Genomic DNA, 23,772 nt, shown 5'->3' on the forward strand with positions numbered 1-23,772 from the left:
GCATGCTCTTTGGCCTGCCTCGATGCTCAGAGCCTATGACAACTGCTCCTGTTGATATCATGCCCATCATAAAGCCAGACTCATCAAAGTTGTAGATGTCATTGTCTAGGATACCATGCTTGGCTTTAGTATTCTCTACAAGCCAGAACCAGTCTTGTATAACCTTAGGATCCTCATAGAGGGCTCTCTTGTAATCATACTTTCGATTGAACTTAATTGTAAGCTCTGGCTGGTGCTTGACAAAGGTTGCAGCCTAGTTCTGGCCGACTGGGTCTCGGTGCCACACAGCCAGCAAGGAATCAGCCATATCTTTGACAGCAGCGAGCCGGGGAAGAAATCCTCGCATGTCAAGATCAAGAATATGCCGAACAATCACCTCTTCTTCCGTCTTTAGTAGCTTCATTGAGTTGGGCATACAGTCGTATCGAAAGATCGCTCCAGCGCATCGGTCTCGTAGTGTTGTTCTAGAGATGTTATAGATCTGTGCAGCGCATCGTTCAGAGATATTCGCATCTTGCTTAATAGCCTGGATCGCAAGCTGTACACGAGCTTCTTTTGAAGAAGGTAGATTATTGTGTTGTGGAGGCATCACGAATATACTGTAGTTGACAGTACAATTTGGTGGGATCTTGGCATAGTGGACGGCTCGCCCGTGTGGACGGCTCGCCCGTGTGGACGGCTCGCCCGTGAGGTACGTTATATGGTTTTTGATTCATGTCTTGACTCGTGTCTTGATATGTCTACTTGATGCTAGTCTCTCCAGCATAGAGGTACATAGCTGACAGCCCACTCACAACTACTCTCGGGCAACGCTCACGAAGATGGCAGTGACGGTGCAAGTGCCTGTGGTCAATATCCTAATGAATATATGAGTCGACTCTCAGGTTCAGGGCGAGATTGGCCTGCTTTATACATTAGAGACCGTTCACGTAGAGCTCCTTCGAAAAATGCGAAAGTTTCTGACTTCGATTCCGACCAGTTAGGAGAGGTAGTTTTTCACTCGGTAGCACCCGAATGAGGAAAGCCGGCTTCTTGAAGAGTAAAGTGCGCATTATGACTCGTCTGTGAATACAAGGAATTGTTCAAGGTCGGAAATTGTTGGTACATCATTGAAAGCCATAATATGCAAGAAATATTTGCATTATAGTATACACACCAATTGTTCAAAGCGAAACCCGATGTATTGAGGTTGAAATGCACGCAATCTCATCACATTCTCGTAAGCGAGTGTTGAGAAAAAGAAGGCGAAACAGGGTCTCTTTGCTTGAGTGAAGGGTTTCTTCTGTGAATGAAGTTACCTATGTTTGAGGAGTACTCTCACCGTCGACGCTCTCCCATTCCTACGCCGCGTTCTCTTACTACACTTGCTCGTTGTATTACACGTCCTCCTCCCCTTCCTCTGCGTCCTCGTACAGTAAGTCTTCATCGACCTCTGAGTCCTCGGCGTCCTCATATGGTAAATACTTTTGGTCGTCTGGAAACGCCTCATACTGTACCTCCTCGTTAGCCTCCTCGTCATCTGTATCCTCATCTTCTTCCAACCCCGTCTCTGCTTTCACCAGTGCCCCCGTCATCGCTTTCTTCAACTCCGCCAGAACCTCGCCAATCAGCCGCAAGGCCTTTTCATACTCTGAAGCCAGATTTTCGAAGATACTCCCCATGGAGATGCTAATCCCGCCAGATGGTGCTCCGTAAGCATGCGCGAACGTGTTCCTAGATATGCGAAAACTAACAGCATTCAGCGCGTTGAGCAGCGTGCGATGGGCCTCGGAAAGATTCATTCCAGGGTATTGGAATGGTCGGGAGGTGGAAATCCATTCTTCATGGATTCCAATGTGGCGGGCTGCACAGCCATCCATCACGTTCATCAGGTGCAAGGCCTCCTCATCCTCCGCCGACAGCGTGTCTGTAGTAGTCAGAGTATCTTCCTGGGAATGTATGGGATAGTACGGACGCTCTATATCCGATGCATCTAACTTGTAGTTAGCTATCATTCGAAGATTGTGTCGCATCATGCCCGCTATCTGGGCGAACCAGAACTCAGCTTGTGTAGCCTGGCATAAGGTTTTCTTCTTGCCAAAGACTTTGAGTTTGATACCGCATGATTCGCCCCGCAATTTGTGGTACAGAGAGTACAGGTGCTTTTCAGGCGAGCCCGGGGAAACCCACGGGTCCTCATGTTCCTCCGGGTGACTGAGTGCGTATTCTTGTTTGCCCATGAAGATAGAGCATTTTGTTCTGGAGGTCGGCAGGCAAGGGACTTTGATGTGGGAGGAAGCGGAGTCCGAGACTTCCTGAACTTCCATCGACAGTGTCGAAATATCGGGCATGTCCATGTTCAGTGTCGTGGGGGAGGATGTTTGGGATTTATATTCGAAAGGGTAGAGAGCACACTTCTCGCGGAGAGGTTGTATCTGGCGTTTCTGCAGCGTACGTTTCCAAGTCAGTTGGAGGTTTAAGAAGTAGGAGACGCCATCGACCGCCTTTATATATGAGAGTAATGAATCGTCGCCAACAATGGTCTTGTACAATGGATTTGACCATGTTGGAGCAACGCGCGTCACTGCCATTGTTCGGATTTCGCAGACTAGAATATATAAACTTATAATAGGTAGGTGCACAATGTGTATGTACCAAGCCCTTTGTGTAAATGATAAATCAACTCTTGGAACCTCGGAGGATCGCATTGTTCAGTGGAAAAAGAAGCGTATTTTATTCTTTACCATCCTTCACCACGTAGCGAGAATAACCACGTAACGAGATGGATCCAGTAATTTGATGCCCTGGGCATCCTCCACGCGAATATGTAAAGCCGTACTGAGTTTCGCAATGTGCTTCAGCTATTTCCGCACCTAGTACTGGTGTACGGCGAGAGAATTATCGAGGCATTGATGTCGCCGTCGATTGGTTCGTGATGGCATCGAGAGCTGCTCTGAGCTTATTCCCCTGTTCCACCGCGACTATCAATATGCTACCCATGTGTCCGCTCCATGTGTTTGTAGGTCTCTCCCCCGCTACCAAACGTCTTCATACAGAACCAGCAGATGTGGATCCGGCACCAGATGCATTCCATGTGATTGCAACCAAACGCTTTCTCAATCGGCACCCCGCACTTGGGGCAGTCTCGCACATCATTGTCTTTCTTCCACTTCGCGAGTTGTTCGTCTCCCTCCAAGGCAGCTTTGATGAGGGCTTTGTTGGCCTCACACGTGAGCCCGTCGTGGGGATTTTGGTGGCAGCTTGTGCAGATGGAGCTGAGGCAGCCGTCGCAGTCAAAGGTTCGAGGTTTTCAGTGTTTGAGATTCTGTAGAAGCGGTCGCAGTCTGGTGTAGTGCAGTATTGGAATTCGGTTGTTCGACTGCGAAGGTATGAGGTCAGGGATGTCTGGAGAAGATTATCGTATTCAGTCCCAGAAAGAACTTTCTTCGCGTCGGCAAGAGTTATTGGAGAGCCACAGACAGCGCCCTCCCCGAGGCATTTGAGCGGAAAAGAATCGGCAGACGTGCACTGCGAGACGAGGCAGGAACTGCAATAGAACTGGCCGCATGACGTCTTGATAGGGGCTTCTGGTGGGGTGAAGCAGACCGGGCAGAATAGCTCGGAGTCGTCCCCGCTGATGGAGAGCCCGGCGATTCGTGTTTCCAATGAAGGAGATGCGCACGAAGTGAGGATTTCCTGTATCTTGACCACATCTTTCGTGGAGCCTTTGAGGATGATTCGCTTCGGGTTGCTGATGATATCTAGCTTCACTTTGTCCTTTCCAAGAGCGGCGACAATTTGCCGAAATCCCCCTTTGAGGGCAGAAGCTAGAGCCCCGGGATCAAGAATGATGGCTTGGGATTGTTCCTTCAGTTCTGCACATTTCGCCACCAGAGCGCGTTCGACTTGTTCAATACCCGTGTGGTCTCCGTATAGTCGAAGAACCGATCGACGTAGATCCTGGTGTATGGAAACACCATGTGCGGCTCCGAGATTCTCCAGAACGCTCTTTGACGAAGGTCTGAAGTAGAACGGGTCTGTGATCGGGCCATTGCCGTCGGCGGCGATGTGGCCAGCAAGGAGCTTCTCCACGGCCGACTTGGCCTTGGCAACTGGTTCTCTAGACTGACCAAAAATGCGAACTTGGGCGTATTGTTTGCCCAGAGCTTCGTAGCTTTTGATCTGGACGTAATCTCTTCGCCATGTTTGGTCAACAAGAGGGTCGAGTTGCGGTCGAATAGCTGCTAGGATTCGAGAGGAGATCGACAATTTGATGGACACGAGAGGAGTCACTTGCATCTTATCATTTGAGTAGGGATCGAGACGTGTTTCGTGCATGTTCTTGACCGCATTACGGGCTGCCTCTGCTTCGCTGAACTTGGCGATGATTTTCGTTCTACTTCGCCCCTTCTGGGGACTGGGAGTACACTCTTCTATGAGAGTACCGTGAGATCGAAGTTGCGTGATAGCTCTTTCCACTAGCTGTTTTGCAGTGAACATGTGGGATTGAGGTCCCCAAGTCACCTTAATTGGCTGTGGAGAAGGAAGAAAGCGTCGAAGAGCCGCTTCATTCGTGTTCAGGTCAAGATTGCCCACTTGCAAGGACCGAACTGGTTGATACATGACATCGAGCTTCCGTCCCATGAGCTGGTTTGAGCCCAGGCCCTTGATGCGTTCGAGTGCCCGCTTCGCTTCCCCGTCCGTCTCATATTGGAGATAAGCCACCTTGGAAGGATTGAACCATGAACATGTAACGCCGGTGAGCTGGAGCCGATTCATGCCGGATTCTGTCTCCCCTCCAAGTTGCATTTTCGACATGTGAACTTCCACATCCCTGAGACGGACAGGGGTATCCCCAAGGCACTGGAGAAGCTTGTTGGCAAAGTCTGGATCACGAACTTTGATTACAGCTGTCTTATGGAGCTTTTCCGGAATGTGTTTGAAGCGAATACAATCGGGAGTTACCTGGGGAAAGCCCCTGCTGCTCAAGAGGTCCACTACATTTTGAACGGATGTATGTTGAGATAGATCGGATGTGGATACGGCGGAGAAGTCCGAAATCAAAGAGATTGTCGAAACAGAGGCCCCGTCAGCAAAAACCACGGTGGCCCCTCCAATGTTCCTTGGTAGTTTGGTTTCATCATGCTCTCTGAAGGAAGGATTGGAGCGCGCTCAAGTGGATGCAGCGAGGCCAATGTTCGTGATGGGCCTGTGATCCGGCAGCGTCTTGGGCATGACTAGATTACCTTGAATGTCGTGACTGAAGGGGCATAGCTCTCCCATTTTACAGATACTTCTTTGAAAGTATCTGCACGGTATGCTCGACCTAGTGTCCCTGGATACGGGACGGAAGACTGTGGCTGTGGCTGTGGCTGTAATCGGGTTTGAATGCTCGAAGGTACAGAAGTCTCCCCTGGTACATGTGCCTTGGAGATAGAATTTGCAAGGTATCTTCGCTTTTGGAGCGGAGCCGTCCGACCGCGAGCGGCCGATAAGTTCTGCTTTGCGTTCGGGAGAGAGAGGGGTGCGGACCGTATCAGGATGTTGGAAGCGACACGTCTCCCTGTTCAAGCAGCGTCCAGCGAAGCGGCATATTTTGTTCTCCATCGTGGAGAAGTGGTGGTAAGGTGGGGTTTCGAGATCAGGCTCCAGCCTCCTTTTGCTCAAAGTTCGAATGCGCCACTGTGTAACGTCAAATAGGCCAAGTGCACATCGTGGCGCAGGGCTGAGGAAAACTTATCATCGTGATCCTGAGGCTCTAATATTATGCGACTGCGTGCTATAATTTTTAGAGGTGATGCAGGCTCAGCGTTGGAGCTGTGGTAGATGTGCTCTGCCCTGCCCGTGAAACCCGCTGCGAAGTCTAAGTACCTGTTGATTTTCTCGTTACGGGGTGGTTCTCGCTACATGGTGAGGGATAGTATATTCTATCGCGGACAAACAAAGGATATCATTACTAAGCTGTAAGACGAGTGTCTAATTTCAAAAGGCCTAAGATCTCGGGTATGTCTTGCATCTCGATCATGCCTGTTGTCTAACACTTCGCGTTACCAAGTCTCGGGCGGTGCTGTCTTACGTCTTCGGACCTTCTTGCGCTGCTTCTACGACTCCAACGCGGAGAGAGTAGGAGGGACACTACGCAAACGCAATTTGTACTTTACGCAGGTCCCCCACTTGGCCAAGCACAGCTAGGGTGAATGGCCTTTCTCTTTCTATGCCGTTGATCAGGCGTGTAGTTATCCCAAGCAAGAGCACTACTAACTTTGCTAAGATAAGGAACGATAAGTTGCTACATCGGTAGGATGAGTCATTGATAGGCTGAGTCTCGAGACAGTTATGCAAACTTTTCCCCGACATGTATGTGGTGTACACGAGCCAGTATTGCGAGATACCCTTATATTTTATGAGACAACAACAACAAGACCTGATACACATAGACAGGATATTAGGCCTAGACAAAAAGGTATGAAAGAGGAACACTAAGACTGTCTAAACAGTGATGTCTTCGTTGACGTCAAGTGAAAAACTCATATAAAGCACACACGGTGGCAATAAACCGACAGTAGTTTCGACAAAATCTTTTTGGAACGTATATATCCCACCACACGGAATCACAAATAAGGACGCTACCTTAGTTTCATCTTCAGATGAAAAAGTATATTATAGTATGCTAGGTATGTAGGTAATACCGCAGATATTCAGAAATCTACTCAACATAGAGCAAACTCCTCTGACTGATTATTACATAGAAACGACGCTTTCGGTCAAGGCCAGAATCACATCTATGAAGTGTAGGAAGTCTATGAGCCTCTGTTCAATGAGCTCATGATCCTATTCTCTGCGCCTTCCCTTCATCTCCCGTTCTGGGTGTAGTCTCCCAGGTTCACCAGTCATCCCTGGAAGAGTCATCTTCGGAAGACGGGGAACCATCCTTGGACGAGTCACCCTTGGAAAACTTCTCCACGGCCTCCTTCTCAACCTTGTCTAGTTCCTCAAGAAGCTGGGCCACCAGCTGTAACGCTCTCGTGTACTGCACACTTATCCTCCGGAAAATGCACCCGGCAGTTTCATTGGACCCATGGAGCCGCCCGTACTCGTGTGCAAACGAATTCGATTTCTCTCGGAAATCAACACCTCTCAGCGCGCCGAGGAGTTCGTAATGGTCTGGCAAGTATGCGCTGCCAAAAGGCCGATACATCCAAGACTCGTGGATGGTGGTGTGACGTTGGGCACAGCTGTCCATGGCCTCCATGCGCTGCAAGGTTTCAGCAGGATCCACGGGAAGGCTGTTTGCAATGTTAGTACAGGACGGAGGGACATGGTACCAGGGGCGATTAGCGGTGGGATCGTCCAACCCGTACTCCCCGATCTGGCGCAGGCTATGCTGCATCATTGCAACGATCTGGCAGTACCAGATCCTTTCGCCTCCACATTGCAAAGAGTCATTTCCTCACCAAATATGGTCACCTCAGCCTCGCAAGGGGCTGTCCGCCACCGATAGCAAACGTCGTCGATGGCGGCGTCTATAGAGTACCAGGACGGTATAGTGCGTTGAAACTCTAGCCGATTGCTGGGCACTAAAGCACGCTCAACCTTAGCCCGGCAGACAGCACACCTTTCCCTAGCCCAGAGAGGGAGATCGATAGGAGAAGATGAGGGTGACGCAGAAGGAGATGGAAATGGAGAAGGAGAAGGAGAAGGGGAAGGCCAAGGCGAAGGCGAAAGAGGCGTAGAAGAAGGAGAAAGAGACGGGGTAGGAGAAGGCGAAGGCGAAAGCGAAAGCGAAAGCGAAGTATGAGGAGGAGGAGTAGAAGAATGAGAAGAAGAAGCAGAAGAAGAAGCGTTCTGCGGCTCCGCAAAACCCATCTCAATATCTTGATCTTCTTCTCGCTCGTAGCGGAAAAGCTTCGCCACCACTGACTGGAAGAACTCGAGAACCGAGTAGAGGATCCCCATGGAGAAAAGATCGAGAACTGAGTAGAAAATCCCCATGGTAAAAAGAGAAGTCTCCTGCTGACTTGGTTGTCGAATCCGCAATTCCCAAATCCGGTTTGGGGGTTTGAGGATTATGATAGTGGTCGATGAAGGAGTATTTAAGTCAGAGCAGTGCGCATCTACAGCATTGTTCAGATATTGAAACGTCTAAATACAATTCTCTGAGATGTGTACAATGTGTACTCATATTTCTGTTTGCTATCTGAATTCAATCCTGTGGACATTGTACATTCAGCCTCTTCGGAGCCTTTCACGCACAGCCCATACATTATAGAACTAAACAAAGAATATTGTACCCTAACAACGCGCCAGCCACTTCATGTTACCGCCATACAGCACTCATCCTTTATAACCTCCCCCATCTCAAAACCCCGATTTTCATCGCAACCCCCTTCGAAACACTCCACTCTCCCTCCCCGAATCCGGACTTCAATCTTAACCTCAACCCTCAGGTCCTCAGCCATTCAAGGCGACCGTCAAGATGATGATCACCGATTCCTCATCCTCCTCGCCAACACTACCCTCGCGTTACCGTCCCCGCAACTCAACCATCAATCTCCCCATGCCCACGCGCCGCACCCATACATCGCACTCGGACGTAGGGAACCCTCATTCTCGTGCCTGGGACTGGAGAAGCCATCCTACTCATCATACTACACCTATGCCTTCCACCCAAACACAGACCCAAGCACAGGCGCCGCCACTGCGCTACCGTCCACGCACACACTCCTTGCCAAATCGCCATCCAGGTACACTGAACCACAATCTCCACCATCCCATCCATCCCACTCACAATGGCACTTGGAACGGTACATCTCATCTTCCTCACTCTCATGCACATGGGCAATTCGTCCAGACACATGCAGCTGCTGGGCCTAGGTACACCGTTGAGGCCCATCACCACCACCATGCAGACCTCCCCCTTACCCCTTTATTTGCCTATCCCTCCCCTGACCCTGACATGCACGCCCATCTCAACCACGACGCCTCTGCTCATCGCGACTCCACGCCAAAGATCGTACACGGCAAAGGGCAAGTGCGGTTCCTGCTTCCAGGTGAGTGTAACGCGCATGCTTGAGACGACGCCGTAGGGCAGTGAATTGCGAGTTCTAGACGGACACCACGGAACTCGAAAAGGTAAGCCCTGTCTGTGAAGATGTTGCATGAACGAGCACGCTGGGTTAGCAAGTGTTTTTCGCGAGACTAAGAAGTGCTAATTAGGCACGTTTGGGGAGTTCAAATTGTCAGTCCGAGAACCAGTGTTCGAATGCAGCATTTATCCTCTCTAGCAACAAGATCCACGCCTACAAAGTCGACATGTTGTAGTGATAATGTGCACTATGTTATGCATACATTTTCTAGATAGCCATTCCATTATACAGTCGTTATACCCAGAATACAACATATAAGCATTCTCATAAAGCCCAAGTCTAGATACCAGTCCGTCGTAAAATCGTGTAGTCGTGATAATACCTGTCCAATCATATAAAACCCATCTATTACTGGATTCGATGCTATGCAATGCAGTGCAATGCGGTGCCATGCTGTGCGGTGCGATACTAGGAAGTGTCTTATCCCACTCCTTTTTTTCTCCTGATACGCCTCTTTCAATCCTGCTCTTAACAACTTTTCCCCACATATCCCCACTCTGCAAATCCGGACAGTAAAAGCGTCCAATTATTGACGCAGAATTCTCCACTGTACGTGGCTGATATCCCCCCTTTGATGTGCAGGGGTTGTAGTTAAAGACTGCACGACTGCACGTGACTGCAGACAGTCAGGGGTCCAATACTCGGCAGCTTCGAAGTACGGCACCCTCCTCATATTCACATAGGTCCGCCCCTCCCTGTTGGGATAATCGATGGTTGATTGGTAAGGCCGGATTGCGAAATCGGGATGTCTATTCGGGATTCAGGTCACGTGATGGAAGATCCAGAAGGAGCTTGTCCAGCCTTCTCAGAGAATCTAGTCTCCTGCTGGCCGGTTGAAACACTCCCGAGTCTTTCTTTTGCTTCGAGAAAACAGATTGGTAAAGAGGCTCAGCGGTCGGTAGAATGAGTGTGTCCTCTCGTAGGGACATAAATCCCACTACAGCCTGGTCAGTGAGACACTGCTAGGGTAGTTATCATTCTCGATACTTACCGTAAGAGGGGTAGATTGAGGGCATACACCATAGAGCAAATTTGATATCACTCTACTTTCTTTTTGGCAATGTGGAAATATAACTCGGCAAGGCGTAACGCATTATTTCCATCATGTACGAGCCTAGTCCCACGTCACCGAGGATGGCCTTTGAACGTCGGTGACGGCACCTCAAGCGTCAGGCGCCTTGTTGGTGATATAGGAGAGCTTGGGCTGTGAGGACCAGGACTGGATTCCACATTAGACAAGCCCAGTCCAGCGTTCTCGCTGATGAAGCTCCCTGCACGGGAACGCTGAGGCCCGAATTCCGGGGTGATGTCGCCGTTTTGGTCTCTGGGTGGGTTGTAAATTTCTTCAATATGGGGAAGATTCGGATTGCGCCTGTGCTCGCCCGGAACGTAGGGGAAATTACGCGCCTTCCCCTGCTTGAAGTCTCCGTCGCTGAGATTTGTGTGGATCTTAGAGCTGAGGCCATCGCTGAGGTTGTTGACAATCGTGCCTACTCTTGTTATGCTCTTCTTGTGCAAATGGCGTGGGGTTGTGGCGCCCATATCCGTTGATGTTTTTGCGCCGTCGCCCTCATGGTCACTTGCAGGTCCGTCTGGTGCGGCGGTTGAGGTCTCTAGCTGTCCAGCCACGTAGAGATATACTGCGCCGAAGGCTGCGAGCACAGTACCTGCAATAGGCGCCCACTGGCCTGCAGTGGTCTGTTAGATATGGCTTTCCGAAGCGTAAAAGATACGTACCAATACTTGCTATCGGCTCCGTCTCATATCTCACCTGAGGACTGAAGAAGTTCAGTTCACCAATAACTAGGATGGCGAGGACGGCGGCCCCAAATACAGGAACCTCGATGTAGTTCTGATATTCTCGAATCTTCTTATTCACGCCCTTCATTTGGCTGATGGTGGCACCATTAGTGCCCGCAATGGGCTCATTCTCCTGAATCAGCTGGTTTTCGGACTTCTTCTTCCAATTGTTATCAAGGATCTGGATGGAAGTGAATGCAACAGAAAGAATGGCAGGAATACAGCATGCAGCAGCAAGGATCAGTGCAGTGTTGAAGGTAAGGCGTTCAGGGGCAGGAATGACATAGATGTTACACGCAGCACCGCCTCGCATAGGGGAGAAGGGACCTTCCTTTTCGGAGCACACGAGCGAGCAAGTAGCCTTTTCATAGGGAAAGTCATTTGCGTTCGGGGAAAGAGGATTGCCCGCATCATCCTTTGAACAAGCCAAAGGGGTGGCGCGATAGAACTCGACAATTAGGCTGAGCAGGCCTGGAATTCGAAGCGAAAGGCACAGATCAGAAAAGGAAGATGTGGTCATTGCGATGATCACTCACCTGCCACGACGAGACCGGTCCACAGGAAGATGGTGTTGCGTCCCGGGGCATCTTGATATGTCTTGGATAGCCTGACGGTGGTGGGAGCAGCCAAGATGCCAATGGAACAGAGCTGGAAGGCCCCATAAATGTCCATATCGACGGCACCTAAGCGAAGTTGTTGGTATGTGGATCTTGATGGCAGCGCCGTGGCACTCGTGAAGGAGAGGTGTACTGACCATTGACATGCACAGCTGCTAGCACGAGGCTATGGAGTGCTGCGACTGCTGGAAAGACCAAAGCAACAGCCAAGCAGGCGTTGCGCAACCATTCGACTTTGCGACCCAGAATGCAAGCAGCGACAAGAACATAGTACAAGACTCGGGATCCTGGGCCGTACTGGCCAGACACCGGCCAGGCGCACACGACGTGAACTGCGGCCTCAGCGACGGTAGCTGCACCGCCGCCTGGGTGGGGAGCAGCGAGCAGCGGAAGTGGACTCATCTGGGGAGAAGAGCGGTATGTTGGGCGGAGACAAATTGATGAACGGCGTAGCAGCACTACCAGTAGGTAATGTAGCAGTATCACACTGCGTGCGGGTTGGTTTAGTAGGGATAAGCATGGCCGGGGACACGGCAAGGCTGCGACGGTTGAGGGTTATCGTAACTCAGAGTGAAGCGGGCGTTGCTGCGCAGCCATGCCGGTGAGAAGAGGGACGGAACTCGCCGCCAAGGAGACCCCAAGGGCCTCATGAGGGATTACTTTATTCTTCAACGGTCACGGGCTGGGTGCTCGGTGCCGTGTGGTGGCTGGTGGTTGGGAGACGGGGAGGCTGTGAATGTTCATGTTCACTGGTCGTGAGTGGTGGTTGCACCGTGACCCCCGGCCGTCTTCACCGGTCAAGCTGGAGGGCTCAGCCTCGCCGCCCCAGGCATTCGACACAGCATCATCATCCATCTATCGAGGCAAAGACTGCACCAAGACCCGCTCACCGAGATCCCTTGCAGCTCGGATTTCACGACGTGAAATATATCGCGCTACATGCCCCGCGCAAGTGTCAGACCGAGTGCTGGCTGACGCGGTGCTGCGTGTGTTCTCTATCGCTCAAGTTTCCGGTGCTGTCCTTCATCTCCCTCACCTGGGCAGCACATTGCACGTGCACCCGTCGCCTTTTTGCGCCCTCCCTCCTGTGGCTCTTCCCCTCAATCCCCTACCCTAGGGTACGCAGCCCAGCATGGGCGGCGATGAAGAAACTCTGAGCATCGACACGAGCCAGATCAGAAATGCTCGGTCCATTGTAACGATCGTCGTTTTCATCCTCACGAGTACGTGACAGGAAGCCCGAATCCATCAGGCTTTGCTGACATTCACAGACATTGTCGTCCTTTTTCCCTTTCATATTCCAATCTATGTCCCCCGCCAACTGGCAGAGGTATTTCTCGATGCCCTCAGCGCCTTGCGCATCATTGCGCCGCGCCAGCCTGAGGAGCAAGGCCTTGATGGGCAACCCAAACCGAAGCCCTACACGGTGCTGCGTTTTCCTATGAACTTTGTCACAGCACCCATCATTGCTGACCTCTTCCTGCTGGCCATTGGTGCCATTGGACGTAAGGAGGTGCGTGGCGGCACCCTTGGCGCTAACAAGATATCCCCGCTCGATATCATGATCTTTTTCCTGTCCTTGGCCTACATTGCCATCTCCCTCGATGCCTCCGGATTGATCAGGTACTTGGCCTTCAGGGTCCTCAAGTGGGGTGGCGATGACGGCCGCCGGCTGTTCCTTTACCTCTACATGTTCTTCTATGCCTTGACCAGCTTCATTGGGAATGACCCCGTCATCCTATCCGGCACCGCCTTCCTTGCCTACATGACCCGCGTATCGAGCAACATCGTCCATCCTCGGGCCTGGATCCACTCCCAGTTCGCCGTCGCCAACATTGCCTCTGCCATCCTGGTCTCCTCCAATCCCACCAATCTCGTGCTCGCCGGTGCCTTTGATATCGAATTTTACAAATACACGGCCAATATCATTGTCCCCGTCCTTGTCACCGGCATAGTCCTGTTTCCGTTCCTTCTCTATGTTGTCTTCCCGCACGAGGACCTCATCCCTGCTTCCATCAAGATGCATGAACTGCCTGACCATCTGAAACCGGAGAACAAGGAGGCTGTCAATCCCAACATTCCTCATGCGCGAGGTGCTGCCGAAGAGGAAGAGAAGGAGATGACCGATGCCGACGCCAACAAGGAGAAGGGAAAGCTGTTGTCCCTCGAGGAGATTCTCAATCCGTTCTTGGATCGCAAGGGTGCTGCTTTCGGAGCTGTTCTCATGGCTGTCACACTTGCGACGCTTCTCGCCCTCAATGCTGCCAGTGGAAAGATCGGTGAGCACCCTGTCTTCTGGATCACCCTTCCGGCCGCTGGTGTCCAGTTCTTCTGGGACGTGGCCATGGGTTGGCGTGAGCGCCACCACACCCGTGCCATTGCTGCCAGAGGACGGGAGGAGATCAAAAGACGCGCGGCGCAGAAGGAAGCAGACCGAGAAGAAGAGGAGTTGCGTATGACGGAGGCTACGCCTCGCAACTCTACCACAAAAGACCCCTCGTCCGACGAAGCTCGTTCGATATCGCACGCTTCCGCCGCTAGTGAGACTCGTGATGCCACTCCCGGCGACTCTGTCAATCCTTCCATGCAGGTCTCGACTGCCAACCTCACTCCGACAAATGAAAAGCACGAGCAACATGATGCAGAGAAGCAGATATCGCCGGAGGGAGAGGCGAAGCAGGGACAAGCAAGACCAACACTTGTCTCACATGCCAAAGAATGGTCCGAATGGTTACAGGAAACTTTTCCTACTGCCACTACTGTCATTGCGCATCTACCCTTCGCCCTCGTCCCTTTTGCCTTCGCCATGTTTGTCCTGGTTCAAGCCCTGGTGACAAAGGGCTGGATTCCAGTATTCGCTCATGGTTGGGATCACTGGGTGGAGAAGACCGGGACAGTCGGTGCCATCAGCGGCATGGGCTTCCTCTCCGTTGTGTTATGCAACGTAAGTGCTCCGTTCACATACCATAGCTTGCCCTTCAGCATATGCTCACTGCCATCAGTTCGCCGGCACCAACATCGGCACCACCATCCTCCTCTCCCGCGTAATCCAAGCCTGGCAAATCATCCACCAGCAGTCCGGCATCCCCATCTCAGACCGTACCTTCTGGGCCACCGTCTACAGTATGGCCCTCGGCGTCAATTACGGCGCCTTCAGCGCCGCTTTCAGCGCCTCTCTCGCCGGTCTTCTGTGGCGCGACATCCTGGGCAAGAAACACATTCGCGTACACAGTTTGGATTTTGCGCGTGTGAACTCGCCGATCATTGCGGTGAGCATGACGGTCGGATTGACGGTGCTGGTGGGCCAGATTTATATTATGCGGACTAATGACCCTTATGACATGAAGCATTGACGTTACTGTCCTAGAAAAGCATATTGTTCTTGTTGAGTTTCTGTACATAGCGGTTTGACTTTCGCGGCATGGCATCTCCTCGTACATACCTCTGCTCGTCACTGCTCAAGATACCAAGATCGATTTTATTCCTAATCCTATCCGTCTTTTTCTACATCTCTGCGCTCCACTATTGTGGTTCGTGCCAAGGAAGTCATTATCAGCTTCCTCATCTGCCGTGCTCTCCACATCGCAGAAGGTGGCATAAAGCAATGCCTCCTTGCAAACCCCAGGATTCCCTTTCACTGCTCAAGATGCAGACACCGACCTCGTTTTCCACACCATTTGTAACGCTTTTGAGACGATACCCGCCGTCATTACTCCGTACCGACCTCATTTACCCTTGAATGCCCTTTTTCCGCTCAACCCCGTGAGGTCATACCTCGAGTCAGCTCACTTCCCACTCCGCTCCTTTCACTGCCATTTATTAGCCACATTCTATCAGCCACAGCGTTTCTGATTGCGCAATTGCAATCACTGCGACTCTCGTCCGGTTGCGATGTAACGAGGTATCACGTGGTCATCCCATGTTCTAGAGAACGCTGCTGGGCACTCGAGCATTCGCTTTTCTTCAACTTTCTCCTCACTACGATCTCTTCCCGGAAGGGCTAACTTGCCCGCCTTCTACACGTATATCCCACCTGAATACTTCAACAGTCAATACCCTTTCCAGCAGGAGGACGCCTCTTTCGTGAGCACCCAGTCACCAATTCCCGCGCCCACCTCAAAAATGGCCGACAATCTTCCGCACACAGGCATTCCTGCTAAGCCTGCCCCTCTCCCAAATAACCACCCTGAGCTTACAGATAGCTTGAAATTCCTCTCGTCCTTCACCGGAATGGGCGTGGACAAGAAGACCCTCCTCGCAATCGACAAACAAATGACCGCCTCTCTGGACCTCCAGGACGGGACTCTCCTCGGGCGATTCCAGTCGCTGGTCGCATCGTGGCAGATCACTGCAATTCAGCATCTAGAGTTTTTCGAGGATGAGGTCGGGGTGGACCTCGCGAGACCTGCGAAGGAGCAGCTTGTGAAGATGCTTGAGGTTTCGTATGATATTATCAAGAGTTTGGCTGCGGGTGAGAAGGCTGATAAGGTTGGGGAGGATTCTAGAGTGGTTGGGGCTAATGGGGTAGCAGCCAGTGAGGTAGCGATTTTGGACGGTTGTGTCAAGTTCTCTTCGGATAAGTTCAGCAAATGCACTGATCTTCAAGGGTAGGAAGATGAACATTTGGATTACATTGGCGGTCTGGGCAATTCAGCCTCCTCGATCCGGAAGAGGATGGGCGCAAGGGAGGCAAGTCAAGACTGTCTGCTACGCAGGTACAGGTCCAACTTGTCTAATATCATGCAGATGCGCCTATCGACACCTTGTTGGAGGATCAGGTGTACTCTATCCGCTTGGGTTGAAGAGACTCAAGTCCAGATATACTATGTACCTCTTGACGTAATGGAAGCCCATGCCAGAACTAAGTCTTCTAGGCTTCTCCCCTCGCCACGGCCACAGTCCTCTTTATTTGGCTAGGTGAGGGTTTCGTATCCTTTCTCAATGGCGAGCATACGGAGATGTGGTACGTCAAACTTATACAGTCAGTAATCTGCAATAGGAAGCATCAGACACTGCTTACTGGAGTCTGGGTAAGGAATCACAGTCAAGGAGCGGAAACAACACTGGTATGTGGCTCTGTAACCGGCGTAGATCGCACCTTGTGAAAGTTCATACCTAGACCCACCCTCGCCTTGGTATTTACCCCTCCCCTTTCACTCCCACCGATGAGCTACAGTTTGCCCCAGGCTTTGATCACGTCATGGGATTCTGCTATTTTCTTCCGATCTGCCTCCCTCCCTGGTCGTGAGACTCACGTGCTTGCCGCTTCATACCTAGGTAGTATATAATATATAAACACGTCCCCACCCGCCGAGGTTTTCTCCCCCTTCTTCCTCACCACAACCTCTACTTCTCTTCCGCTCCCCCAAGCGAGCTCGCTTGCTTGTTGGCTTCCGTATATATCTTCCATCACAACCTTTGCACCGATTTAGCCAATTCTCAGTCTTTACCACAACAACTCCAGAGGTGCTCGGCTGTTTCGCCTGAATCCTCCCCGCCCACTCTTTCAATGCCTCCCACTCATTCCTCGATTCCTGGTCGAGATGTCACGACAAACCTCCAGTACCTATCCAGCCTAGCAGGCAAGGGTAGCGACAACGAGACACTTCTCGCACTGGACGCCCAGATCAGCAAAGCATTGGACCGTGACGGCAAAGACAACCCTAATGCTCCCATCGAGCGGCTTATGTGGCTAGTCGCTTTCTGGCAAGATCTGGCGGTAACTCATTCTGAACTTCTGGAGCGCGCCATGGGGGAAGAAGCAAAGCCAATGATTGCGAGACTTGTGACTATGCAGAAGCTCACATTTGAGGAAGTTGAGGACGTGAAGCGAGCTGTCGCGGAAGGGAACCCCGGCGAGAATGCAGTGTCGGGAAGGTAAGGCTAATCGTCCAACCATCAAGGCCTTCTTCTGATCTGGATACAGTGACAAGTGCCCCGAACTAGATGTCGACAAAGAAGACGAAAGCACCTCAGCTTCGGATGGTTCCGACGACTACATTCTAGTCTCAGCTGCTGAGGCGGAGGCCACCGTCAGTGCTGTTACGACTGAATTCGGAGACGATGAGCTTGGAGCCAGGTACAACGGAGCAAGCAACGCCAACGATCTTGGGGGTCCCTGGGGAGACAGCGTTGCGGAACACATGGACGATTTCGAGGAGTTCACTGTCATTGCCGCCGAAGAGACTACAGGCGAGAATGGTACTGTCGGTGTCACGACGAAGAGCGAGAAAGAGTGATCGAGCGTCCTCATGAGGGTGGAACTAATGGAACAACAATGGTGACCGGTTAGACTGTGATGAAACACCGTATACGGCGATAGATATGGTCCGGCAGCAATAAACATACTCTGATAATGAGCAAGTCTCGCCTCCCAGTGTCCTAGCAACTGCAACGAATCTGGTCTCAAACCAGTGAAAGGTCGCGCACTGACCCAATTTATTCCCGAAACCTCCCTTCACTGCCACCAACTGCTGATACCTCCTGCTTTTCGCTCTGATTGCGTCATTGCAACTCTCCCATGCCATCTTGTATTTGTCGCTAAAGCCTGCACGTACTCGCTTTCCATTTCTACATCAACAGAGGGCGCGCCTCAAGTTTTTCTTCTCCTTCAATTCTCTCCTCCTAACAACCTGTTGTTCCACAACCCTCACTTGGTTCTCTTCTTCCCGTATATAAACCCACCACACCCTCGACCTTCTCTGGTCCTTCAACCACCACTTACCGAATAGTTGATCCAAGCTCTCCTCACCACAACCTCAGTCCCACTTCTGGAAGCATAGCCGCATCCATCACACACCGATATGACTTCCCCACCGTCAACCTCCGCGTCCACCATGGCAGCATCCGGCGACACTCCGACTCCACACTCTTCCATTCACGCAAAGCGCGGCTCTCAAGACATTAGCTCTGAAGGTGGACTTTCCACCACCACCAACCAGCACTACAGTCCCTTGAACCCGAAGTCTCACAGGTGGGGATACTTCGTTCTCACTCCCAAAAGACGATGCTGACGCCTACATTAGGGCACGATTCGGTCATAAATCGTCGCGCGCAGCGCCAAAGGAGCCGCCGCCAAGACCACTGAAAAGAGCGAAGGGCGCTGACGAGGCATCGCCTACCTCCGCAGAAGAGGCCACTCCTGCGTCAGTCTCCAACCCGTAAGGCCGATCTTACAACTTCCACTTCTCGGAACTGACCACTACACAGCTCCGATGAATCCCCGCCACAGACACCCAAGAGCAAAAGGAGACGTGTGCAGGGGAGGACTTCGTCGTAGTCTCCCCGGCTGAATCTGGTGACGGTCTTGTTGAAGGCATGGAGGGTGTCGAAGGTTTCGTGGTCGTCCCGGAGAATCCTGTCGCGTCGGCACCGGAGGTGCAGCTGTTTCGGCGGTTCGGGGCGCGGTTCATGTAGGCTTCAGCGAATGTGGACAGTGACATAAGTACCATCGGCAGATAAATTACTACCACATATCCAGACAATACAACCACCATTCCCACCACACCCTCTAGATGTACCCGAGCAGTTCCGTCGACAGCTCTCGTCCCCGCCGTAGAACTGAAGTCGAGGTAAGCTTTCCCAACTAGCCTAAACAGACCTTAGCGCGCTCGGTTGGCATTCACCGTGCAACCGTGCGCGGGCTTGGCGGATGAGTCATTCTGGTTCATTGGGGAACGTCTTCGTTAATTATTGCGGATAGGGAAACCTTGGGACAGGTATCTATAAATCCCCTGGGCCATGTGGAGGCGGGAACGTACACAGTAGAATTGGCGAGGTAGGACACCCTATTGCGGCTTTCCTATTACCTAAGATGTTTAAAAGGGGCGTCTCCTTTCTGTCCCCCGGAGCCCCATATACATATCCGAACGACAATACTCATTTGTCGAACCGTCATTCCTCAGTCAAATCACCGCTACCTTCTAATCCTCCTTCCCAGCTCCACCATCTCCCTCCAGCCGTTCCCACAGCCCACGGGGGGCAACCCTTCCGCCCGTCCCACCCAACCCAACCTAACCATGTCCACCCCTACAACAACAAAACCCGACCTAACCACCCCATCCGGCCTGCACGCCTACCTCCTCACCCACCACCCCACCACCCCACCCAAATCCATAACCCTCCTAACAGGCGGCACCGCAAACTACGTCTACCGCGTCCTCTCACCACATCCAAACAATGCATCTCCCAAAACCGTGATTTACAAACACGCAGCCCCGCACCTGCATTCGAACCTGGACTTCGCCTTTGATCCGCGCAGGATGGAGTACGAGGATCTGGCGTTGAGGATCGTGCCGGGGTTTTTGGATGATGTTGGGAGCGATACCGACTCGGCGGATAGGAAGGCGCATGCAGCAGATGAAGAGGAGGAGGGGATGAGTGTGCGGGCGCGGGCGGTGCAGAGTTATAGTTACGACGGCGATGCGAAATTGCTCTGCCTATCGGACGGCGGGTCGCAGAACGTGAAAGATGCGTATCAGGATCTAAAAAAGGGGGAAGTGAGAAAGATAGGGGAAGAGTTGGGACGGTGGTTAGCCGTGCTGCATTCTTCATCTAGCGCATCATCACCATCTCTTTCCCTTTCCCTGGACGAGAAACACGAGATGAACGATGTCGGAAGCAGGGGGAGAGAGAATAACCCCATCGCAGTAGCCATTTACAGATACTCGTACACGAACCTGCACCACGCGCTCGCCGAGTACGACATCCCAGGTGGACAAGAAGTAGCCCAGAGAGTGGACGAGACATTCGGCGCCCTCCTGCAAATCGAGGACGAGTGTCTCTGCCACGGCGACTTCTGGACCGGCAACGTGCTCGTCGAGAAAAAGGCAAACCGAGCTACGGACGCCGGCAAAGTTGGAAATCCACAAACAAGGATAGACCTCACGGTCGTGGATTGGGAAATGGTCCGCCTGGGCACCTCGGCCACGGACGTGGCGCAATCTGCGCCGAAGCCTTCTTGCTCGATCGATTCCGCGGCGGTAAAGGGCTGCGGACTGCGTTCCTGGCGTCCTACCTGCGCAACCGGCTCTCTCCTCCGGCTCAAGCAGGGTTGCTGAGTCGTAACTGGCTGCGCCGGCTAGCTGTGCATTGGGCGGTGCATGTTGCGTTTTGGCCGACGAGGGTGGAGTGGGGCGGGCGCGAGGAGACGAGGGGGTTGGTGGAGTTAGGCGTGAGGGTGCTTAGAGCGGCAGTGGATGGGGATTGGGATGGGTTGAAGGGGGCGGAGGTATGGGAAGGGGTGGAGGGGGTGAAGGAGCTCTTGGGGAGGGAGTAAGGAAGAAAAGAAGAAAGGAAAGGGGAGAGAGGAAGAAGAAAGCTAGACGGAGCTTTAATATAACATTAGTAGACTATTCGTGTCTAGAGCTCGCTTCTATACATTTTATAAGATCCATGCTGAATGCTGTAATCCATGCTTTGGTCTAATAAGCAGAAGTAGAGTTCTTCCTAGGTGTTATACAAATCGCTTACCAAACCAAATGCTTAACGCTCCAACGCTTGGTGCATATGTGAATCCTCCAAATGCCTGATCATCCAATTCCAATTCCAATGGCCGAGTCCTCAGTCATCCTCCTCCTTATTCAAAAACTCCACGACAGCTACAAGCAACGTCAGCACCATCCCTCCAAACCCCAACTTTGTATCATCGGCTACATCGACTCACCTCTAAAAAACGCCTCAGGATTCTCCGTAATAACCCAATGCCCCGATTCAATATCAACAAGGTCAAACCTCGGGAAAAACCTCCCAATAATCGGAATCGTCTCGTCGGGCACATAGTGACTCCGCGTGCCCCTCACAAACAACGCGCGCTTATTGAACCGCGTCTTGTCCGGATCCGTAAACGGGAAATCCGCCATGTCGTCCAGCGCATTCGCCAGTGTGCGCACGGGGATGCGGAACTTGAGCGGCGCATTGGGCGCGGGGCGGATCAGGTTGGTGAGCAGGAATTGGCGGACGGGGACGTCCTTGGCGTACGGCTCGAGGATGGCGTCTGCTTCCTTTAGGCTGGAGGCTTTGGCTTCTTCGACACGGCGCATGCCTTCCACGTAGAGGGGGAAGTCGCTGGTGAGGGCGGCGTCGACGGGCGCGTTGTCGACGGCGATGATGTCGGTGCAGTTGTCTGGATTGCGCAGGGCGACCGTCATGACGGTCTTTGCGCCCATCGAGTGGCCTATGAGCGTGGCGTCCTTGAGACTGTGCTTCTTCATGAAGGCTTCCGTGTCTTCGGCTAGGGCTGTGTAGTTGTGTTCTTTGGCGTGACTCGAGTCGCCATGGTTGCGGAGGTCAACGTTGTAGATGGGACGGGAGAGTTCGCGTGCGAGGGCTCTGAGGGGAAGTCAGTGACGTCCATGGTGGTTTTACGAGGATTGAGCGCCCCAAGAAGGGGACACACTTGCTCATACTGCGATTGTTCCTCTTGCTCCCGAACAGTCCGTGTAGGAAAACAATTGGCGCACCAGTAGCTTTCCCGCCGTTATCGTGGAGCTCGTAGGCCAGATCCACCACCTCCCTGTAGCTCGCGCTGGCGTGGAACGAACGCGCGCATTGCCATTGGAATCCTGGAGAGCGTAGACTGCGTATGCGACACGCATGTCGAGCCAGAGTCTGCATGGTGAATCTGGTGTCGTTGAGTCACCCGTCGCGATTTTCAGTTTGAGCTCCGGAACGATTTCCGAAGGCGGTGATGTACGCCAAGACCGGCTATTCACGCATCTATCTAATCGCTAAGATGCGCCTTCGAAGGCACTCTTGAGAACCCATCTATGATTCTCAACACCATCCGCGGCGCGGCACTCATACCGAGGACACCGGTCCATCGCACGCAATGGCAGCGCATATGTCGACGGGGATATGGATACGGTACGGAGCCGGAGTGGTTCCAGAGTCTGAGGACGGAGATGCTGGGGCGGAGGTATGCGCCGCTGCGGGACAATCTAGAGGGAGAACAGGAGGACAAATTTGAAGAACTGCTGAGCTCCGTCATGCCCGTTGAGAAGGAAAGTGCGTCGGACATTGAAAGAGGTATCCTACCAATAGGTCACCATCTGGCGTTCTTCAACCCTAATGTTCCCAAGCGAGAGCTGCTCCCAGACGGCACCGATGCGCTGCACAGTCCCGGCGAACCGTTCATGACTCGTTTGTGGGTGAGCGGGAGTCTTCATCTCAATCCGGAGAGGTATTTTCATGGTGATAGCGCCTGGAAGGTGGGCGTGGGTAGGGAATTCGAGTGCCTGGAGAGGATCACAGATGTACATCTGGGCGGCATTCCCGGTAACGAGACCATTGCTGTCACCATTGAACGTCTATTTTCACGAGCCAGAAAAGCAAATGCAAATCAAGTCGAAGAGCTTGCGGGAGAGGCTCAGAGATTGCCCGGAAGGGAGGAGGATGAGGATGTGCCCCCACCCCCCAACCGGTTGTCGCTCATGGAGGTGCGCAAACTGCTATTCCGCAAGAACACGGGAAAGACAGGACAGATGTCTGGCCCGAGTCGAACCCTCAATCGTAACCTGCCCATCATCACCATGGCTCCAGTAAACATGCTAACCACCTAAAAGCCCCCAAGGAGGCCCAATTCTATCACTCCCTCGTCCCTACCAAGGAACTCCTCACCCAGTTCTCACGCCTGACGCTGAACCATCACCGCATACACACCGATGAACAATACACCCGCGAAACGGAGGGTCACCGAAACCTGCTCGTGCATGGTCCTTTAACCCTCGCCCTGATGCTCCGGCTGGCGACAAAACGTCTCCGCACATTGCCCGGACCACCCCGAGCAATCACGTCCATCGAGTACGGCAATCTTGCTCCCCTCTATTGCGACGAGCGACTGCGCGTGTGCGGACGCACAAGGGAAGAACCTCAGGGACGTGGAGAGGGTAGGTTTGACGTCTGGATAGAGGGTCCAGCGGGCGGCATGGCAGTCAAGGGACGTGTGACCGTTGCACCCATTGGCAGCCCATCAGTCTCCTCCTCCTCCTCCTCCGAATCAGACACACCTCCTGCCCCTCCAAGAATCAGATATCACTTCACAGAAGTTCAGCACGGACGCTGGAAAGACATGGATCCCACTACAGCCGCCGCCGCGGCCGCAGCCGAGGCTTCATCCGCGAGAAAGCAGAAGAACCGCTTTGCGGAGGTCGGAGTTCGGAAGCTTGTGCCGAACCAGATAAAGGTCCGGTTTGTCGCTCCCGTGGTCAAGAGAGCCGGGAGTAAAGTGATTT

The 23,772-nt window shown here is 52.5% G+C and overlaps 12 protein-coding genes across 12 annotated transcripts; 6 read left to right on the forward strand and 6 right to left on the reverse strand.

Moving 5' to 3' along the window:
- Positions 1-1,376: 1,376 nt before the first annotated feature.
- Positions 1,377-2,570, reverse strand: EI97DRAFT_460683 (uncharacterized protein; the record flags this gene model as incomplete). Its single annotated transcript, XM_033801131.1, has 1 exon — positions 1,377-2,570. One exon carries the CDS (start codon positions 2,568-2,570, stop codon positions 1,377-1,379), a length of 1,194 nt encoding a protein of 397 aa, XP_033651281.1.
- A 1,153-nt stretch (positions 2,571-3,723) lies between these two features.
- On the reverse strand, positions 3,724-4,104 carry EI97DRAFT_344185 (uncharacterized protein; the record flags this gene model as incomplete). Its single annotated transcript, XM_033794760.1, has 1 exon — positions 3,724-4,104. A coding segment is annotated over one exon (381 nt), but the record flags the coding sequence as incomplete, so codon positions are not given.
- Positions 4,105-4,974: 870 nt separating this feature from the next.
- EI97DRAFT_142809 (uncharacterized protein) lies at positions 4,975-5,695 on the reverse strand. Its single transcript, XM_033793211.1, has one exon. It carries the CDS (start codon positions 5,584-5,586, stop codon positions 5,152-5,154), a length of 435 nt encoding a protein of 144 aa, XP_033651283.1. The 5' UTR covers positions 5,587-5,695; the 3' UTR covers positions 4,975-5,151.
- Positions 5,696-6,862: 1,167 nt separating this feature from the next.
- EI97DRAFT_503152 (uncharacterized protein) lies at positions 6,863-7,971 on the reverse strand (the record flags this gene model as incomplete). The annotated part of the gene is made up of 2 exons (XM_033802773.1): positions 6,863-7,265; positions 7,595-7,971. The coding sequence occupies 2 exons, from the start codon at positions 7,969-7,971 to the stop codon at positions 6,863-6,865; spliced, it is 780 nt and encodes a 259-aa protein (XP_033651284.1).
- Positions 7,972-10,250: 2,279 nt separating this feature from the next.
- EI97DRAFT_382758 (uncharacterized protein) lies at positions 10,251-11,944 on the reverse strand (the record flags this gene model as incomplete). Its single annotated transcript, XM_033795872.1, has 4 exons — positions 10,251-10,813; positions 10,863-11,396; positions 11,462-11,608; positions 11,680-11,944. 4 exons carry the CDS (start codon positions 11,942-11,944, stop codon positions 10,251-10,253), a joined length of 1,509 nt encoding a protein of 502 aa, XP_033651285.1.
- A 424-nt stretch (positions 11,945-12,368) lies between these two features.
- Positions 12,369-15,262, forward strand: EI97DRAFT_435669 (uncharacterized protein). Its single transcript, XM_033798914.1, has 3 exons — positions 12,369-12,765; positions 12,814-14,486; positions 14,545-15,262. Exons 1-3 carry the CDS (start codon positions 12,675-12,677, stop codon positions 14,893-14,895), a joined length of 2,115 nt encoding a protein of 704 aa, XP_033651286.1. The 5' UTR covers positions 12,369-12,674; the 3' UTR covers positions 14,896-15,262.
- Positions 15,263-15,646: 384 nt separating this feature from the next.
- On the forward strand, positions 15,647-16,489 carry EI97DRAFT_142893 (uncharacterized protein). The gene is made up of 3 exons (XM_033793212.1): positions 15,647-16,231; positions 16,289-16,369; positions 16,417-16,489. The coding sequence occupies exon 1, from the start codon at positions 15,665-15,667 to the stop codon at positions 16,151-16,153; it is 489 nt and encodes a 162-aa protein (XP_033651287.1). The 5' UTR covers positions 15,647-15,664; the 3' UTR covers positions 16,154-16,231; positions 16,289-16,369; positions 16,417-16,489.
- Positions 16,490-17,051: 562 nt separating this feature from the next.
- EI97DRAFT_479772 (uncharacterized protein) lies at positions 17,052-17,781 on the forward strand (the record flags this gene model as incomplete). The annotated part of the gene is made up of 2 exons (XM_033802011.1): positions 17,052-17,419; positions 17,469-17,781. 2 exons carry the CDS (start codon positions 17,052-17,054, stop codon positions 17,779-17,781), a joined length of 681 nt encoding a protein of 226 aa, XP_033651288.1.
- Positions 17,782-18,378: 597 nt separating this feature from the next.
- EI97DRAFT_460690 (uncharacterized protein) lies at positions 18,379-18,821 on the forward strand (the record flags this gene model as incomplete). The annotated part of the gene is made up of 3 exons (XM_033801132.1): positions 18,379-18,515; positions 18,568-18,702; positions 18,752-18,821. 3 exons carry the CDS (start codon positions 18,379-18,381, stop codon positions 18,819-18,821), a joined length of 342 nt encoding a protein of 113 aa, XP_033651289.1.
- Positions 18,822-19,222: 401 nt separating this feature from the next.
- Positions 19,223-20,735, forward strand: EI97DRAFT_435671 (uncharacterized protein). The gene is made up of 2 exons (XM_033798915.1): positions 19,223-19,319; positions 19,482-20,735. Exon 2 carries the CDS (start codon positions 19,561-19,563, stop codon positions 20,599-20,601), a length of 1,041 nt encoding a protein of 346 aa, XP_033651290.1. The 5' UTR covers positions 19,223-19,319; positions 19,482-19,560; the 3' UTR covers positions 20,602-20,735.
- Positions 20,736-20,887: 152 nt separating this feature from the next.
- Positions 20,888-22,156, reverse strand: EI97DRAFT_503159 (alpha/beta-hydrolase; the record flags this gene model as incomplete). Its single annotated transcript, XM_033802774.1, has 3 exons — positions 20,888-21,141; positions 21,207-21,871; positions 21,939-22,156. 3 exons carry the CDS (start codon positions 22,154-22,156, stop codon positions 21,104-21,106), a joined length of 921 nt encoding a protein of 306 aa, XP_033651291.1. The 3' UTR covers positions 20,888-21,103.
- Positions 22,157-22,509: 353 nt separating this feature from the next.
- On the forward strand, positions 22,510-23,501 carry EI97DRAFT_403385 (Thioesterase/thiol ester dehydrase-isomerase; the record flags this gene model as incomplete). Its single annotated transcript, XM_033796504.1, has 2 exons — positions 22,510-23,024; positions 23,081-23,501. Coding segments are annotated over exons 1-2 (918 nt in total), but the record flags the coding sequence as incomplete, so codon positions are not given.
- Between the last annotated feature and the right edge of the window lie 271 nt (positions 23,502-23,772).

This window comes from Westerdykella ornata (genome assembly GCF_010094085.1).
Source record: "Westerdykella ornata strain CBS 379.55 unplaced genomic scaffold EI97scaffold_24, whole genome shotgun sequence".
In the NCBI taxonomy this organism is placed as follows: Eukaryota; Fungi; Ascomycota; class Dothideomycetes; order Pleosporales; family Sporormiaceae; genus Westerdykella; species Westerdykella ornata.